At 41.0% G+C, this 19,889-nt stretch overlaps 1 protein-coding gene across 1 annotated transcript in view; it reads left to right on the top strand.

The window, feature by feature from the left end:
• Positions 1-17,413: 17,413 nt before the first annotated feature.
• LOC105979923 (filaggrin-2) overlaps positions 17,414-19,889 on the top strand; it is a 4,695-nt gene continuing 2,219 nt past the window's right edge. Inside the window, exons 1-2 of the mRNA XM_030887153.1 lie at positions 17,414-17,551; positions 18,436-19,798. Coding sequence (XP_030743013.1) covers positions 17,414-17,551; positions 18,436-19,798 — 1,501 coding nt within the window. The remainder of the gene's footprint in view (positions 17,552-18,435; positions 19,799-19,889) is intronic.

The following is a 19,889-nucleotide window of genomic DNA, read 5'->3' on the forward strand; positions in this document are numbered from 1 at the left end:
TGTTTACTGTGCTAGATGGTTAAGGAACACAGTACATGACCATGTTTCTAAACACATGCTTTGAGGAAGTATTTTTCCCGAGTTGTTTCCCTCCTTGCATAAATAAGGACACACTTCATCATCCCTGACTATGTGTTTAACAGATCACTCTGGCCTACATTATTGAAAGAGCTTTGCAAGTTGTCTCGCTGATTTCTTCCCTTGCCTTCACCGTCAAGCCCCAACATGGAAGGCAGAGAGAAACTTACCAAAAAAATCAAGTCAACCCAGTGTAACTTATGACAAAACTATAATACTTTATGAATTATGAAGGGTTCAGGAGAGAGGGGGGCAGGGGGAGGGAGGCGGAAAATGAGCAAACGATATTGAGGGCTAAAGTGGAGGACAAATGCTGTGAGATTGATGAGGGCAACAGGTGTACATGTGTGCTTGACTCAATGGATGTATATATGGACTGTGATAAGAATTGTACGAGCCCTCAATAAAATAATTTTAAAAAAAGAATAAGGAGGGTAACAAATGTACAAATGTACAAATGTACTTTATACAATTGATGTATGGAATGGATTGTGATGAGTTGTATGAGCCCCCAATAAAATGACTTAAAAAAAAATCAAGTCAACCCTCTATTCTACACTTGGCAGTCACGTCTGATCTCACTTTAAGTCGGAGTCACGATCGGAGGCCAATGGCTGTGAGATGGCGGAGGCTAACTCTTGTCCCTCACATCCACTCACGCTGCTCGAGCCACACTGGCCTCCTACCTGCTCCCTGACCTGGTCGTGCCCACTGCCACCTGAGGGTCTTTGCACTGGTTTATATGTTGATTAAGATGAGCAACCCAAATTATTTTAGTGGTGAGAATGTAGAGTTTATGATATTGAATTCTAATTTCTCATGTCCTGAACTTAAAATCTAATTGGGTTGACCAAGCATTTGAAATAATTAGGTCAATGTAAAGACAAGGGCTACACTGTAGGTATAGGACTCTGTATGTCTCAGGTGTGCAGAAGAAAGAAATTTCAGTACTGAGAACCAAAAAAAAAAAAGAACATGTGGATTTACAAAGCAATGATGATAATACTAAATTGTTTAGTAGTATAGAGATTATAACAAGTCCTATATATTAAAAATTATCCTCACAATGCTCTTCTGAGATGAATAAGGCATATAATATTATGCAATTTTAGAGATAAGATAATTGAATAAGGAGCTTAAGTGATTTATCCAAGTAATACTACTAGGAAGGGATGGAGATAAAACCCAAATCTCCTGGTTCCAAATCATTCATACTCATTTACTCATTCACCTATTCAATAGACTGTTTGAAGATCCATTACATGTCACGCACTGCTTTATATATTTGGAATATAAGCAGTAAACCAAACAGAAAAGGCACTATCCTCATGGAATTTACATGTTGGCGAAACTATTATAAGAATATATAAACAAATTACGTAGTGTGTTGGACAATAATGAATTCTGTGGAAAAAAAATAAAGTAGAAGGGAAAGGAAATGGGGAATTGTTGGAAAAGGTACTACTGAGTTGAGTGACCAAAGAAGGTACTGTCCCGAAGATGAAATTATATCTTCTTTATGCTTCTACTGCGATATGGGGCCCTGGTGGTGGAGTGCTAAGTGGCGGCAGCAGCGCCTTGGGAGAAAGACTGGCCTTTCCTCCCACAGACAGTTACAGACTAGGAACTCACAGGGGCGGCTACAAGTCAGCATTGACTTGATGGCAATGAGAACTTACTAAAATACACATTATAGAGATTAAAATGTAATCCTTTTAATAGACATGTCTGCAAGCTAAAAAAAAAAGATTTACCATATGGACACCACAATAATCGAGATGTAGAACACTGCCTTCAGCCTCAAATATATTTATGTGCTCCTTTGGAGTCAAGTTCTCCCTTAGTCACTGGGCACTGGCAATCACTGATGGAATTTGATTCCTGCTCCTATTGCTTTGCTTTTCCCAGAATGTCATATAAATGAAATTATGCAGAACACGGTCTTCAGAGGCTGCCTTCTTTCACTCAGCATAATGCAGCCATCAGTTTTGTTGTATATAACCGTGGGTAAATCACAGTTGTGATTTATCCATTCTCCAGTTGAAAGACATCTGGGTTTGTCCCTGTGGTTCTGATTAGGTGCTCTCAAGTGGTTCGGACCCATAGTGATTCTATGTACAACAGGATACTGCCCAATCTTTTGCCATCCTCACAATTGTTCCTGTTCGAGCCCATGGTTATAGCCACTGTGTCAATCCATCTCATTGAGGGTCTTCCCCTTTTTTATCTGCCCCTCTGCTTTACCAAGCAGGACGTCCTTCTCTTGGGACTGGTCTCCCTCCAAACCCTCCTGTAACTGGAAATCATCAAAAAATGTCTCATTTTTGTGTGTAAATCTACTTGAGGTTTTGTAATGGTGGCATGATACAATATTTGCCCGTTTGTGTTTGACTTACTTCACTCAGCATAAAGTCTATGTTGTGAGATGTTTTGATGATTTACTATTGCATATATCTTCTGAGATTTAAAAGGATTAAACAATCAAGCAGGACTCTGAGAAATCTCCTATCACCAAGAAAGAAGAGCCAGAAGCCGAGTGCAGCCTTTGGATTCAGGGTTCCGATGCTGAGAACCTCCTAGTCCCAAAGGAAGCCTGATGCAGGAACCTTCCCTTAGAGCCAACACAGAGTTAAACCTTCCCTAGAGCTAGCACACTGCGTTTAGACTTTTAGCTATATATATTTAGCTGTATATAGCTAAATTCTATATATAGCTAACTATACATATATAGTGCTGTTGTTGAGTAATTATACAAATATATACATATATAGTGCTATTGTTGAGTGCTATCAAGTAGTTTCAAATCATATGCACCTTATGGACAACAGTGTAATTCTCTTGTACTATTACCACAATTGCGGTCCTGTTTGAGCCCCTTGTTTCTGCCATCTGTGTCAATCTATTTCATTGAAAGTCATCTTCTTCTTCACAGACCCTCTACCAGCCCTGATGTCATTCTTCAGGGACTGGTCCCTCCTGATAACATGTCCAAAGCACATGAGAGGAAACTGTGTCATTATTGTTTCTAAAGAGCATTTGGTTATACTTCTTCCAAACAGATCTGTTTATACTTCTGACAGTCCATGGTATATTCAGTACTGTTCACCAGCATCATAATCCAAATGCATCAATGGTTCTATGGCTTATTCTTTATTCATTACCCAGCTTTCAAATGTATATGAGGCAATTGAAAATACCCTGGCTTTGGTCAGGCACACCTTAGTCCTCAAAGTAATAACTTTGCTCTTTAACATTTTAAAGAGTTCTTTTGCAGTAGATCTGCCCAGCTCACATGATGATTCTATTTTCTTGACTGCTGCTTCCATGAGCATTGATTTTGAATTCAAGTAAAGTTAAATACTTGACAACCCAACCTTTTCTCTATTTGTTATGATGTTTGTTAATTGGTCTAGTTTAAAATTTTATTTCCTTTGCTTTGAGGTAAAAGCTCTGTTGGCATAACAGTTACACATTGAGCTGCTAATCATGAGGTCAGCAGTTTGAAACACCAGCCACTCTGAGGGAGAAAGGCAGGACTTTCTACTCCTGTAAACAGTCACAGTCACTGAAAACTCACAGGGGCACTTCTACCCTGTCCTACGTTGCTATGCGTGGACATCGACTCAATGGCAATGAGTTTGGTTCAAGGTTTTTACATTGAGGTGGAATCCATACTGAAGCCCCATCTTGGAACTTCATCAGGAAAGGCTTCAAGTCCTCTTTGCTTTCAGCAAGTGAGGTGATTAGCCTACACATCACAGGTTTTTAATGGGTCTCTCTCCAGTCCTGATTCCCCGTTCTTCCTCATATATTTCAGGTTCTCAAACTATTAATTCAGCATATAGATTGAATCAACAAGGCAGAAGATACAATTCCAATGCCTGATGTGCATGTTTTCAAATTTTAAACCATTTAGTATGCCCTTGTTCTGTCAAAATGACCTCTGCTTGTTCTATGTACAAGTTTCATATGAGCACAAGTGTTCTGAATGTCCTGTTCTTTGTAACGTGTTATTTCTTATGATCCACCCAGTCTGCTGCCTTTGTACCGTCAATAGAACATGAGTGAACGTCCCTCTAGTGTTCTGGGGTTCCAGTCAAGATTCACCTGACTTCAGCAATGACATCTCTCATCGCAAGTCCTCTTCTCAATCTAGCTTGCATTTCTGGCAACTCCTTGCCCATGTATTGCTGCAAGAGTTTTTTTAATTATCTTCAGCAAAATTTCATTTGATGTAATACTAATGATGCTAGTGACTAATTTCCACATTCCATTAGGTCACCTTTCTTTGGAATGGGCACAAATGTAGAGCTCCTTCAGTTGATTGGCCAGGTATCTGCTTTTCAAATGTCTTGGTATAGACACACGAGTGCCTCTAGTACTGCATCCATTTATTGAAACAGGTCAATTGGCATTGCATCAATTCCTGATGCTTTGTTTTGGCCAATGCCTTCTGTACACATGGGATGTTTTCTTTCCTTAAATGCCATTGGTTCTTGAGCATTTGCTACTTCTTGAAATGACTGACTGCCAACAAAACCTCCTTATAGGGACTCTGTGTATCCCTTCCAACTTCTCTTGATGCATTCTATACTGTTCAATATTTTGCCCATAAAGACAAAAAGCCAAACCCACTGCCATAAAGTCAATACTGACTCATAACAACAGGGTTTCTGAGACTGTAAATGTTTATGGGAGCAGACAGCCTCATCTTTTTCCTACAGTGCCTCTGGTGGGTTTGAACTGCCTACCTGACAGCAGCCCAACACCTAATATTGCAACATGAGGCCTGAGTTCTTTCTTCATTTCTTCTAGCTTAATAAATGATGAGTGTGTTCTTCCCTTTTGGGTTTCTAATTCTAGGTCTTTGAACTTCATTACTCCTTCTCGAACTACTCTTTGAAATGGTCTTTCCTTTGTCATTTCTTCCAGTCGGATTAGCATCTCTACATTCCAGAACAAGTGTCAGAGTCTCCTCTGACATCCATTTTGTTCTTTTCTTCCTTTCTTGTATCTTGAACAGCCATTTTCCTTATTCATGTATGGTATTCTTAATGCCCCACGACCCTGGTCTTCAGTCATTTGTGTTCAATGCATCAAATCAGAGGCGATCTCTGATTATAGGTGGGATGTACTCAAGATTGAATTTTGGCTCTTGTGAACTTGTTTTAAATGTTGAGTACTCTACTCCACAAATGTGATGGTGGTTGACTGTATTGCTCAAAACTTTTGTGTCCTGTATACTTGCTTTATTAATTATTAAGAGTGGGGTTTTGAAATCACTGACAACAATAGACTATTTATTCTTCTAGGTCTACAAGTTTTTGCTTCAAGCAGCATTTAGAATTGTTATGCCCTCTTGCTGAAATGACCTCATCTGGAGCTGGTGGTTCCAACTGAAAGGTTGATAGTTTGAACCTACCAGTCACTCTAAGGGAAGAATATGTGGCTGTCTACTTCCATAAAGATTTACAGCCTTATAAACAGTCCAGAAAGACAATGTTCTTTGCTAAGCAGCAACTCAGGTCTTAAAATCTTGTGAGTGTCCATCTAACATGCCACTACTGGTCCACCCTTTTCCAGAGGAAAAAGAGAAAACTGAAGTTGCATGAAAAAATTAGTCCAAAAGACTAACTGACCACGTGAACATTAGTCTCCATGACCTTGAGTCCAGAAGAACTAGATGATGCCCAACTACCAACTACCAACTCTTCAGAAGGGACCCTATTAAAAGGTCCTGGCTAGCGTGGGAGAAAAAATGGTGGAACTACACTCAGAATACTACTAATAAGCAGGTTTACTGGTTGGAGAGAGACTGATGGAATACCCCAGACTCTGGTCCTTAGTCATCCTTCAAGTCTGGCTATGAATTTATATCCACTTCTCAACTTTCACAGCCCTGGTGGCATAAAGGATAATGCATTGGGCTGCTAACCTAAAGGTCAGGAGTTTGAAATCCCCCGTCACTCTGCCTGAGAAAGATGAGGCTTTCCACTCTTGTAAAGAGATACAGTCTCAGAAATTCACAGAGGCAGTTCTACTCTGTCCTGTAGGGTTGCTGTGAGTCAGAATTGACTCATGGCAGTGATTTTGTGTTTACTCAATTTTCAGTCAAACAATAGACAATTCTTTAAGGAGAAAAACAAGCTAAAGAGGTGCATACACCTTAGAACAATCAACCGTTTGAGATCAAAAGGGGAGCGTTTGCCCAAGGACAAAGTTCAGAAGGACCAGAAAAGAAAGGGATGGAAACAGGAAACACAGCGAGGGAGGAAGTGGGGTATGTAATGTACTATTTTAGGGATTGCAATGAATGACATGACACAAAATGTGTATGAATTGTTGAGTAGAAAACTGATCTGCTCACCAAAATTATAGTAAAAAGTAATAAAGAAAAGAGTTACAGTCTTAGAGTCCCTGTGGGGCAGCTGTACCCGGTTCTACAGGGTCACTATAAGTTGTCATGTTCTGCGTAAGAACAGATTAACAGAAGATTCAGCACCAGTTAGTGGCCTGAAAACTCTCTCTAGGTTTTAAACTGACTCCACCAGGTGAAAACTTTTTTCTCTTTCAGATTTGAGTTGATGAAGTGGGAGAGTAAGTCCGATCCACATCACTCCTTCTTGCCCAGAAGTTAAAATCCTAAAGACACTAATTAAGCAAAGACTCAAAGGAGATGAAGGAGTGATATTTAGGAAAGAGCACTCGGAGAGTAGCCGAGAGTGCAAAGACGCTGGGATGGGAATGTGTACCCAGCAAGTCTCTTCACAAAAGAGGCCAGTGTGACTAAAGCAGAGATCAGGAAGAAAGAGGCAAGAGTGGAGGTTAGAGTTATATGAGTCTTTTTCAATCTTCCAGCTTCCTCTGAGCAAAGTGGCAGCAAGATCAGGTTTTGAGATAACATTTGGAATTGTTGAATTGACCCTGACTGGAGCCCTGGTGGTACAGCTGCTAATCATCTGGTTGCTAACTGAACGAGTTTCACTATAGGGTTGTAAATAGAGGAACACAGAGTGGTGTTCTCTGCTTTACAATATTTACTCTGTCTACTGTGTCGACAGTTCCACGGGTCCAATGAGAAAGTCAATTAAACCAGCAGGAAAGGATGGTTCTTGGACCAAGGCGGTAGCAGTGGAGATGATGAGATGTTTTTCAGCTCTCATTGTAGTGAATGCATGAGAGAAATAATTCTTTATTTTTATAAAGAATGATCTAGTATTCTTGGTATTATACTGTACACTACGTATATTTATACTTGAAAGAAATGTTTGGGTGTTACACGATTTAGATTTTATATCTGACCAAAGTATTTGGGAGTTATCCCTCTTAGGGTTAGGTCTAGAGAATTAGTATTGGAGTATAAAGTTTCAATATGTTTCTCTCATCTGTTTCTCAAATATCAAGCACATATCAATTTCTATAACTATTTCTTGGGTATAAGAATATAAAATACATGGGATTCTCTTTTTAGCCTGACTAAAGTAAAGCACAGTGGTTTTCCTTGGGCTTGGTGCACATGTGGGTCAAAGCATCTAACTCTAAGGGTGGGGCCATGCAGTCTATATTTACATTCACATCCAAAGTGTCCTCCCTTCACAACCATTTTAAAAATAGAGACTAGCCTGCCTTATCACTCTCAATCTTGCTTGATAAACAGCTCAGGCCAGGCCATAGATTGTTGGGTTGTAGATCTAATTGGGAACCAGGCCTACACAGGCAGAGTCTGAACTTGGCTGGTATGTGCCTGACTCAATGTGCTTCTAGCTTTACACAAAAGACCTGAGTTGTGCTGGGCTTCCTTTCAGCTGAACTCCATTTGCTGGCAGTCTAAAGCAGCTTACAGATGCAAGAAGCAGCTGAAACTCCAGGTAACACAGCCTGATCTATCTTCATACTTAGTTCAAGGAAGACTCTAAAGTTGCAGAATATAAGCTTACACAAGGCCCTGAGCCAACAAATACCTCCCTGTCACTTAGCTGAATCTGAACCACCATTACTGCTTGCCTGTCAGAAGTCGAGGAGATAAGAAGACAAGAGGAATGAAGTACAGAAGCTCATAAATCTACACTCCATTAGACATTCTTGGGAATCTGGCTCTTTCATGAAAGGAAGGGGCAGAAATGTGTGCAGACCTATACACAAATCCAAGGTCTCAAGATTTGGCAATGAATAAGCCTTCTTGATGTGCTGGTAGCATTATCACGTAAGCAGTGCAGGTAAGCCTTTGACAATTAACTGCAATATTAGCGGTTCAAACCTACCAGCTGCTCTCTGGGAGAAAAATAAGGCTTTCTGCACCAGTAAAGACCGACAGCCTCAGAAACCTTACCAACATAGGGGCATTGTGAGTCAGAAGCAATTGGATGGCAGTAGTTAAGAGTTCTTGATGAAGATGAAATGGACTTCCAAGGCCTGGAGTGTACTCAGAGGAAGAAAGTTGACATATTGGAAAAGCCACATCAATACTCCAGACACCCTGTGTCACCAGCAGACCTGTCAGAGAGTGGTGGCTGGGAGAAAAAGAAGACAGTAAATCCAGGGAGCGGGCTCTGAAAATAAATGGGTTTGGCCAAAGGGTTCTAGCTTCAATAGGAACAGAGTTGTGCCAATTGTATGACTGAGCCTCAATAGGAACAGCGTTTGTGTCATCATAATCAAAGTGACCCGCTAGCCAATTGTATGACTGAGCCAGAACCAAAACCCTCTTCCAAACCCAGCAACTGACAGGCCACTTCATAGGCTACTGCATGCTCACAGATACTAACGACTCCCTAACATTGCGTCTGACACATGACTCCGCCTCTCAAGGCACAACTGTGGACAGTGATATTCACCAGGATTATATCGCTCACAAAAGAAACACCGAAAGTAGTGTTTCCGTAAAATGCAAGACCAAAATAGTACTTAATTCTTCGTTTGAGTCAACTCTAGCAACGTCTACTGTTTATTAAGTAGCTATGTTATTCCAGGGACCTGACTCAATTCTCTTAAGCTTTGGCCAGTCTTATAATGAAAATGCACCTCATGCAAAGAGATATGAGGTCGCACAGCTAGTAAGTGGCAGAGACAAGATTCCAAGCCCTAGCTGCAAGATGCCAACGTTTATGTTCTCAGTCACTATTCTTCAGTTTTGCAATGGCCTTTTGTCGTTGCTGTTTGGTTTTTAAAGAGAAGTCAAAAAAAATAAACAGTTTAAAACAGAGGTTCTCAACCTGTGGGTCGTGACCCCCCTGGGGGTCACACGATCCTTTCACAGAGGTCACCTGATTCATAACAGTAGCAAGATGACAGTTATGAAATACCAATGAAAATAGTTTTATGGTTGGGAGGACACCACAACATGAGGAATTGTACTAAAGGGTCACGGCATTAGGAAGGTTGAGAACCACTGTTTTAAAAGAATCCATCTCATTTATCCTGAATTCTTCCACCTGGACCAGATTTAGGAAATGGATGTGAAAACAGCCTAGCAGCAGTTCAGACTCACAGCCTCACCAAGTCCCCGCCCGATAAGCACAGCTGCCTCTCCTACCATGTCCAACCCAGAAATGAGGGGAATATCTTTGGGGGACATTAAAAATATATATATTTGTATCCTTAGGTCAGGGAACCTGGAGCCTTAGAGAGGAGATTTGGTTCCAAATTTCTTAATATGCATAGATAAGGAGGCTTGGATGAGGCAATTGGATTAGAGAACATAGTAATATTTGCATAAAGTAACAAGGCTTGGATGAGGCAATTGGATTAGAGAACAGTAATATTTGCATAAAGTAACATTTGTAGTATTTGCATAAAGTAACTATTCTACCTGTCTCGGGCAATGTCCTTCTAAGATGGAGATCCATAATCCAAAGCACTAGTTCCCAAGGACCAAACTTGCTACTGAAGAGAAAGTCAATGTATTAGCGGACCTCTATGTATTAGCCTTCATTTTCAAGTTCAAAAGCTCAGAGCTGGCGTAAGCTGAGCAGATCTAGAAGACTCTAGTGCTGCCAGTGTAAGTAGTGCCACCAGAGGCAAGGAATTAGTATGTGGGTGGAATGCCTTTATTTGGATTATGTAAAATAAACACCATCATTTTTAAAGAACAAATGAAATTATCATAGTGATGGTAATCAATAATTGGCTTAACTCAAAAATGATAATCAAGACCTGATAACTCATAGAATCCTGGGTTGATCTAATTCTGTTCGGAGTTATGATCTCTGGTATCCCAAATTATTTTTTTTTGTATTTTTTGCCTATGTTCTCCTTATCTGGAAATTATGAAGGTCCAGTTTTATTGCATATTTAGGAGCAGGTCTGCCCCTAGCTCTCATTTTGGTCATCTAAGGATGGTATAGTCCCATGAATATGTTTGTGTATGTGTGTACGTGCGTATTGGGCAGTCCCAAATAGCAAATCTTCAATGCCCTTTCAAACTAGCAAGTAGCAAGATCATGGAGAGGAAGTTATGAATACTTCCAAGCTCATTAATAATCCCACTTTTTTTTCAAGGTCTGTTTGTTGGCCTTTATGAGTGTTTTCCAGTCGAGTCTGATGGGATGCCACACTCGGTCTCCACATTGATGTCATTTCACCCAGGACCTGGCACTTAATAGTGAATCTTGTATGTGACAGATCTTCAGTCACTCACTCACTGCCAATGAGTCGATTCAACTCATAGTGACCCTATAGGATGGGGTAGAACTGCTCTGTGGGTTAAGACTGTGACTCTTTAAGAGAGTAGAAAGCCTCCTCTTTCTCCCTGGGAGCAGTTGGTGGTTTTGAACTGCTGACCATTTGGTTGACAGCCCAATTCATAACCACTACATATGAGGGAATATGTGTGTGTGATGTACAGTTAAATATTCAGCAGTTTTTCTTCAACCCCAATTTAACTTCATTGTACTGCTTCACATCGTCTTGGATGGACTCACCATCGGAAGCAAATATCTACAAAGGAAAAGATCATAGCGCATCCTTTAAAAGTTCATGTTGAAAAGTGAAATAAATTGCTGAAAGTATTAAGAATATTTTGCAGAAGAAAAATTCATTTCTGAGATAAATACCTGCCCTGCACCAAAGAAATTAATCTCGTTAACTTTAAATGTATGCTTAACAAGCCGCTCAAACCAAATCCACTGCTGCTGAGTGTGTTTCAATTCACAGTGACCCTATAGGACAGAGCAGAACTGCCTCCTCAAGTTTCTGAGCCTTTTACATCTTATGCTTAACAATGAACCCCCAAAGCACACTCAATGCTATCCAGCCAGCGCCGACTCACAGCGATCCTGTAGGAGAGGCTAGAACTTCCCTTGTGAGGTTTTGAGAGTGTAACTCTTCAAGGGAGTAAAGAAGCTTCATCTTTCTCTCGCAGAGTGGCTGGTAGTTTTGAACTGCCATCCTTGTGGCATAATAGATCCCCGTTTTTAAAAATGTATTTGTTTTTCCCTTTTAAAAACAAAATTGGATTCAGATATCTGTGGATATTTCTAAAAATTAAGATTAATGATCAAAAGGCAACTGTTTTCATCTACCAAATGATACCAAAAGAATGCAATACTCTGAAGGGAGCAGCCACCCAAATTTGTGAGAATACGTCCACAGCCTTTCAGGAGAAACCTTTTGATTGCACAGTTCAACAAAACAAACACAGCTGTATTAGTTTAACGTCATAATTTGAAAATTGTCAAAATAAAATTCTGGGTCATCTAGTGAATCCTAGAATTCTAGTGCTAAGCCAAGAAAAGTATTTCCCCTTCATTTAAGTTTAGCCAGCAAGGTGGTTTCCAATGCAGCTCTGAGCAGCCTCTTGTCCCTATTGTCACCACAGACTGTGGATGCGGTAGCTGTGAGGAGCACTGGAGTCTCTCAGATCCAGCCTTCAACCATAGCCTTGAGGGGGCTTCAAGAAGCATTAAATATGAACAAGACAAGTCATCGAAACCCCACATCGCAGCCTGAGAGCCTGGATAGGTAGCAGGTATCCTGTCTGTGGAAGCAGCTATGAAACTGTGGCCTTGTGGCTCTTAAGACGTGAAAATGATGTGGCAAAATAACAAGTGAATCATGGGGTTGGTGCAGCATGGACTTTTCATAATGGAAAAATTTAATTCCTTGTAATGTTGGGTTCCAATAGTTCATCTCAACTGGCTGCATATTATACCTGGGAAGACAGCTTAAAGAGTGAATAGAAGAAGAAATAATCTCGTAGAAATTCTCCCCCCTAAAAACTAACAAACAATCTATTGGTAACTTTCTATTAAACTTGGGAGTAATAAGAAAAGAAAAGATGCTGAATTCTTATTCTGTGTTAAGCATTATCCTAATAGCACCTCACCTAATTCTCACGTCTGTAAGATGTGTGGAAACCGATTCAGATTTAGAAACAAGGTGTATAGGTAGTGTATGTTGGGGCCGTGACACAAAAATCACCTGTCTTACTACGTCAGTGTTTGTTGGTTTGTTGTCTACTGCATCATGTTATGAACTGAAACCAGCTCCCACAATGGCTCTTGGGGGATGGGGGGTGGGGAAGTATTAACTAAGCATCAATCTCTCTAAATCAACCTTCCATGATCCGCTCCAAATTGAGTTCATATGAGAAATCCCAAAACAGACGTTCTTAAGATTTATACCCATTATAAATGAGTTGATTCTGATTCATAGTGACCCTTTAGGAGAGAGTAGAACTACTCCTTAGCTGGCTGGTTTACAGTTTCCCAAACAGGAAATCTTCATGGGAACAGACCACCTCATCTTTCCGTCAAGGAGGGGCACATGGGTTTGAACTGCCGACTTTGTGGCTAATAGCACAACACTTAACTACCACAGTTCCTTTCAGATTCATAGTACAAGGAAAAGGTCTGCTCTTCTAATAGGCACATACCCTCCTTAGTTCCTAACGAAAGTCCGTACGGAATTCTATTTGCCCACTACAGGACACCAGCGCGGGTTACTTTCTCTTAAGGAAGACTCCTCGTGGATAAGATGAGACAAAGAAAAACACTCCATGAGTGAGGTTAGTCTTATTCTCATTATAAAAATTGGTAAATGGAAGTTTAGAGGATTAGATAATTGCCAAAACAACACAGACAGTAAAAGGAAAAGATGAGATTTGAACTCAGAGGAAGAGAGATCTGAACCTAAGAATATAAAAAAATAAATCCCAGAGTTCTAAAAGACCTATTTTGGAACTAGTTTCAAAGTTCTTAACTAGAAGGCTCCACAAGGGTAGAGTCTGGGACCCTGAAAAACTGAGGACTGAGTCAACACTGATATCAACAAAAGAAACACAATTCCAAAAGATGTATACCACTAAACACGACTACCGTATCTAAGAGGACACATACTTTTCTGTGCAGTGGTTTTGATCTAAGGACTCTCTGGCTATGAGAGCAATGGTTATAGCTCACCATTAGCATTTCATGATAGACACTAATTCTAAGTGTTTAACAAATTCTAGGTCCTATCTAGAATGATGTGGTAAATACAATATGATGATTATATAAAAAAAACACAAAGAGGATAAAAAACCAGCTGACTGCCATCGACTCCATTCCAACTTACAGCGACCTTCTAGGACAGGGTAGAACTGCCCCTGTGAATTTCTGAGGCTGTAAATCTTCACAGGAATAGAATGCTTTGTCTTTCTTCCAATTGCACCAAAGGAGTGCCCAAATAGGAATTGGCAATTTAATTGATAGATAGATGATAGATAGATAGATAGATAGATAGATAGAGCTGTCACTTTCTAGCTGTGATTTTTTGATGAGTCATTCAATTCTTTATGTTCCTATTTCCTCAATGTAGAAATAGGATAACAATAATAAATCCTGACCCTAAGGAATTATTTTGAAGAATAAATAAATAAGGATGAGAAACATTGTGTCTTTAAAAAGGAAGCACTTAATTAACGATAACTGTTATCATCAACATCTGGTGGCAAGTACAGAGAGTATGTAGATTATGCCACATACTTACAAATTATTTTGTCTCTTTCAGATATTACAATCGATCTACTTCATGTATATAAGTGACATTTTCCAAGGGTCCAGGCTCCAAACTGCTAAGCGACCAATGGAAAAGAAAGCGGGCGGAAATTCCACACAAACAAAGTCCACTCTATATCCACTTCAACACTTCTGAAAACACAATTTTATGTATATCTGCTGCAAAATGTTAAATGTTAAAAAGCAAAGATGTCCTTGTGAGGATTAAGGTGAACTTCTTGACCCAAGCCATGGTACTTTCAGTCCCCTCATATGCAGGTGAAAGCTGGACCATACACGTAAGGAAGACCAGATAAGACCGATGTCTTTGAATTATGGTGTTGGCAAAGAATATTGATAAAAACAAACAAACAAACACAAAAAAAAACACACACACCCATGGACTACCAGAAGAATGAACAAGTCTGAATGCTTCTAGAGAGGAAAACGGTAAGACTTCATTTTGCATGCTGTGGATATGTTCTCAGAGGGATTAGTCCCGAGGAGAGAGATCGTGTTCAGGAAAGCACAGGGTAGGTGGGGACACAAAAAAAAAGGAGGACTCTCAAGAAGATGAATTGGCACAGCGGCTGCAATAATGTGCTCCAGCATTATGAGAACAGCCCAGGACTAAGAAACGCGCCATTCTGTTGTAACGAGGGAACTAGTCCAATGACCCCTACCAACACATTAGCTTATACTTCTAGAGCCCAGAAGAGAGCCAGAGAACATGCTTTGTCTCTTTGGCTGGTAGTGTCCCTCATATTACTTTTTCATATTGTTTATGTTTGGGTGAGCATGACACGCTAAAACAATTCTTTTTTGCATAATAAATAGATGAGCTAATAAAATGGTCAAGAGTAAGGGCATTGGGAGGTTAAATTCTGACTCATTCACATACTAGTTTCACGACTTGATAAAATTCTTGTTTTCTGAACCTGTTGGTCTATAAAAGGGTGTGTGTGTATGATTAAATAAAATAATGGGAGAAAAGTAGTAAGCAAAATAGCTAGCACATGGTAAATTCCAAATAAGTGATAGTTATTATTAGTAAAATACATGAATTAAGCAACTTCATGGCTCGTGTACATACATGTGACTCTCTTTCAATTAAATAAGCATTTACTTGCCAAGTACCTAACACTCTGCTATATCGTGTGTCCTAGAGAAAGGAAATATAAACGACATGAGTGCTCTCCAACATGATCTCTGGTTTTCACAAATGTGTGACTCTAAAAAAGGTGCCCTGCCACATGTCCTTATATAGAAGGTGGGGCTGGCCCAGACTTTTTGCAATCACGCATTTTAAGAAGATAAACATGAACAGAGGTGGAGTTAGACTGGGTTAGTAATGAATCAGGCCATCCCACAGAGGGCAGCACCCATATAAGATAAGCTATATAAGGGCCACTATTCCAAACCACCATTACCCTGCAGGCTGCATCCGGCTTTATCCTGCTTGTTCCTTTGGTGAACTAGGTAAGAGAAAATTCATTCAGCTATATATACTACATGTATTTGGTGTGGCCATAGTTAAAGATCCAGAAGTAAGAACTGAGACAGAGTTCCGAGACACCTGGACTGGATCTGCTGTTCTTTTGGGGGCTGTGCATGGTTAGTTTAGTTCATTCTGCAGTCTTTGGGGAATAAATTTGTCATTAGGAGGAAGAAAATTACAAGTAGAAATGAGCCTTCTCTTGGGTTATTCTCCCCTCTCTGGCATCTTTCTTGAGAGATCTAGCCCAAACAGAGGGAGGCTGGCACTGGTATAGAGCCCCTTTCTTTTTCAGTGTCAGATACCAATCTCCAAGATGTAAACAGACACCAGTCAAACTGCTGCCTGCATTGGTGACTTCTCCTTGATTAATTAACGGGAACAGAGTTTGGTGGAAGGCTGAGAGTGGTATAGTTGCTGACCTCCGGTGAGGGCTATTCTGTGCTTTTGAAGATCAAGGTCCCTCATGACTCACCTCCTCCTTAGTTCAACGTTTTATTGTGAATCAGTTGAAGGTTACAGAACAGATCGTCGTCTCACATTCAATTATTTGTATTTAGTTTCAACTCAATGCAGCACCACTTAGTCTCCTGTCACTCCTCCTCCTTCATCCCTAGCCCTCTGAAATTCATCATTGGCTAAATGCTGCCATTTGGGTGTTGGTTGCTTATCACACCCCCAGGGTGAGTTCAGTTACAGATCTGAAGAATGACTAGGGGCATCATCGCAGGGATCCCCGCTGTCTTTATCCTACCAGGAAGTCTGGTCTCTTTCATAATTTTGAATTTTGTCCCACATTTCCTCCCAGTGGGTCCCAGGACCTTCAAGTGTAACCCTCTTCAAAGCAGTTGGTAATGGCAGCCAGGCACCATCTCATTATTTTGGTCTCAGACTAGCGTGGTCCGCTAGACCACTGGACTCATTGCTTCGATCGGTCTTTCTAGTTTCATCGTTCTTTTTTACTCTGGATGGGGAGAGACAAGGGTTGTACCTTACATAGCTGTTCATGACCTTTTCAGACCTTAGCCACTATTCACCCAACAAGGAGGTAAACCATTTTCTCTGTGAGCTATGTTATGACATTAGACAAGTCTCCCCTGGGACGATGGTCCTGATTCCCCAGGCTCAGTGATTCATTCCTTCAAGAAATTTTGTTATGTCTAAGAGGTATTCATAGCTTTGCCTCCTGAATCATCACCCATTTTTCATAAGTCAAAGGCCTAAAAGATCCAGGTTAGCATCTGGTACCCGGAGGAGATATAAGCATGTCGCGTAAATGATCTGTCACTTTTGATTCAGGGAAATGTGAAATCAGAAGAAGAGACTGAGGCAATTGTTTCTGGGTGGGTCTACAAATTTTGTTTGCTCCAAGACAAGACCCAGCAAACCAAAGTGTTCGACGTACAGAGGAAGTGTATATATATTGCCTAAACCCAAGCTTCCTACCGTCAAGTCCCACTTGCAGCGATCCTATAGGACACAGCACAAGTGCTCCATCGGGGTTTCCAGTTTGGATATATTTATAAAAGCAGATTGCCATATCTTCCTCCTATGGATATTGAATAAAGAGGTGTATATTCAGACAAGAAATATGAAACTTGAGAGCTAGGCCCAGCTAGGACACTAATAGACCGTGACTTGATCTTAGCAAAGAAGCTTATTATATTGTGTTTGTTTTCCTTATGTCGAAAGGTATGATGTTTTCCTCACCTTTCCTTACTTATTGAGGTCTGCTAGGTTTGAAAGGGACAAGAGGCTTGAAAACTAGTAGTTCACACCAGGCTTCCAAGAAAGGCCAAAGGAAAGGAAATGAATGACAAGGTGTTTTGGCTTTGGTTTTCTACTCAGGTTCACTTCAACTTGCAAGATGACTGACCTCTTGAGAAGTGTTGTCACAGTCATCGATGTTTTCTACAAATACACCAAGCAAGACGGCGAGTGTGGCACACTGAGCAAGGATGAGTTAAAGGAACTTCTGGAGCAAGAGTTTCGCCCAGTTCTGAAGGTAAGGACCACGTATCAGGATTAAAGGCTGCTGGGGTCCTGTCGATGCTCTATTGCATGACCAAAGATAAAGTAACTCTGTGCAGTATTTCTGTAAAATCAGAAAGGCTGTTGCAGCATTTATGACTCCGCCTCACTTTCCTGTGAACTTCCACCCTGTGGACACTCAGAGTCTCACGGGCCTCCAAGCACCCCCCTATGAAAAGGGAAGACATGGACTGAATAGGAATTAGTATATTGCTCTTGGGATGAAAAAATCAAAACAATGAGACATCATTTACAATGATTAGGACTTAGGAGAGGTATGGCCTACCAGTCTCACCACATAGGCGATCACTAATTCATGGAGCCAGTTCTAAATATATCAAATATGTGTGGGGGAAGTGGTAGTGGGATTGGCAAAGATAGACAGAATGATTATAAACTAAAAACAAAATACAAGCATTTCCCATCCACTTAAGAATGACTCAGCTCTTAACTCCAAAATAAGTGGCCCTAATACAGCATATGTTAGTGTAGTGTGTTAAGTTTATTTAAAACTAAAGCACATTTGTTACTGGACTTGCTTTATTCTACTCTTCCTTCTAGTCCACTCCTGAACATTTAATAATCTAGGAATACAGCATTTAATAATCTAGGAATACTGTATCTTCCAAAGATCCCAATAGTTTTTACTCTTTTCTGTTACCTCTTCACAATGCTTGGGTTCTATTAGGCTGCCTTAGCCTAAAGAGTGAGTGAAAACTTACTCAATTACCTCTTTTTATTAATTTAACTAAAATGACCAAATGCCAAATAGCCACAATTCCATGCTCATACTGAATTTTTAAACTGAGTATGTGAGCTAAGTTCACCAAAGCTCTCCTGTCTGTTGCTCATACACAGAACCCAGATGATCCAGACACAGTGGATGTCATCATGCATATGCTGGACCGAGATCATGACCGGAGATTGGACTTTACAGAATTTCTTCTGATGGTCTTCAAGCTAGCTATGGCCTGTAATAAGGTGCTTGGCAAAGAATACTGCAAGGCTTCAGGGTCAAAGAAACGTAGATACGGTCGCCGCCACCCAGAGGAAGACAGTGAAACAGAAGACGAAGATGAAACACAACCGAAAGCAGGTTACAGAAATCCAAGTTGGAATGAGAGAGAGGAACATGGGTATAGTTTTGGGGACTCAAGGGGAAATGGGAGCCATAGACATGGGTCTGACTCCAGGAGGCTGAGAAGGCAAAGCAGCTTATCCGGTTCTGAGGACCAAGATGGATCTGAGAAAAGGCGCCGTGGGTCTATTTCTGGTCATTCACGGAGTAGTAACAAAGAGAGATCTGGTTCCAGCTCTGGAGAGGATGGGGAAAGAAGAAACAAGCTAAGTGTTAGCCGCTCTAGGGAATCTGGGAAAGAATATGACTCTGGATCTGGATCAAAGGGTAGGGGAAGGAAAGGTCATGGCAGTCTGTCACATGGGTTGGAAGGTAGGGGACTTGGATCAAGTTCTATTCAGTCAAGGAGTAGAGGTCAAAGGCCTGATTCTGGCTCTGATAGTACAGGAGATTGTGGGAGACAAAGGCAAGCATGCTGGTCCAGCAATTCAGGAGGGGGTGGAAGGCCACAAAATGCTTGTAGTCCTTGTAGATACAGCACACAAGAAAATCAGTCTGGCTGTACTCGGTCAAGATGCCAGTCAGGCAGTTGGGGAGGACAAGATCATGGATGTCAGGCTTCTGGATATAGTCAACATAATTTTGAGTCCTGTAGCCAGTCTTGTAGTGGCAGAGGACAGAGATCTAGAGCATGTGATCAGCCACAGAACTGTAGAGGACAACAACAGGGAAGAGGCCCCTGTCAGTCCTCTTGCTCTGGACAATATGGTTCTGGAGCAGGACCGTCTTCTACTTATGGATCTGGTTCCTGTAGCCACTCATCTGCTTCCAGTCAAAAAGGGGCTGGTTCTCAATGTGGTCAACAAAGGTCTGGATCTAGTCAATCCTCTGGCCAACATGGGTCTTGTTCAGGTCAGTCCTCTGGTCAGCATGGGTGTGGTTCAGGTCAGTTCCCTAGTCAACAAGGTTCTGGCTCAGGTCAGTGCCAGAGTCAATATGGCTCTGGTTCAGGTCAGTCTCACAGTCAATATGGCTCAGGTTCAGGTCAGTCTCACAGTCAATATGGCTCTGGTTCAGGTCAGTGCCAGAGTCAATATGGCTCTGGTTCAGGTCAGTCTCACAGTCAATATGGCTCTGGTTCAGGTCAGTCTCACAGTCAATATGGCTCTGGTTCAGGTCAGTCTCACAGTCAATATGGCTCAGGTTCAGGTCAGTCTCACAGTCAATACGGCTC

This window comes from Echinops telfairi, unplaced genomic scaffold (assembly GCF_000313985.2).
Source record: "Echinops telfairi isolate 266 unplaced genomic scaffold, ASM31398v2 ScPeMD7_5805;HRSCAF=6673, whole genome shotgun sequence".
Classification (NCBI taxonomy): domain Eukaryota; kingdom Metazoa; phylum Chordata; class Mammalia; order Afrosoricida; family Tenrecidae; genus Echinops; species Echinops telfairi.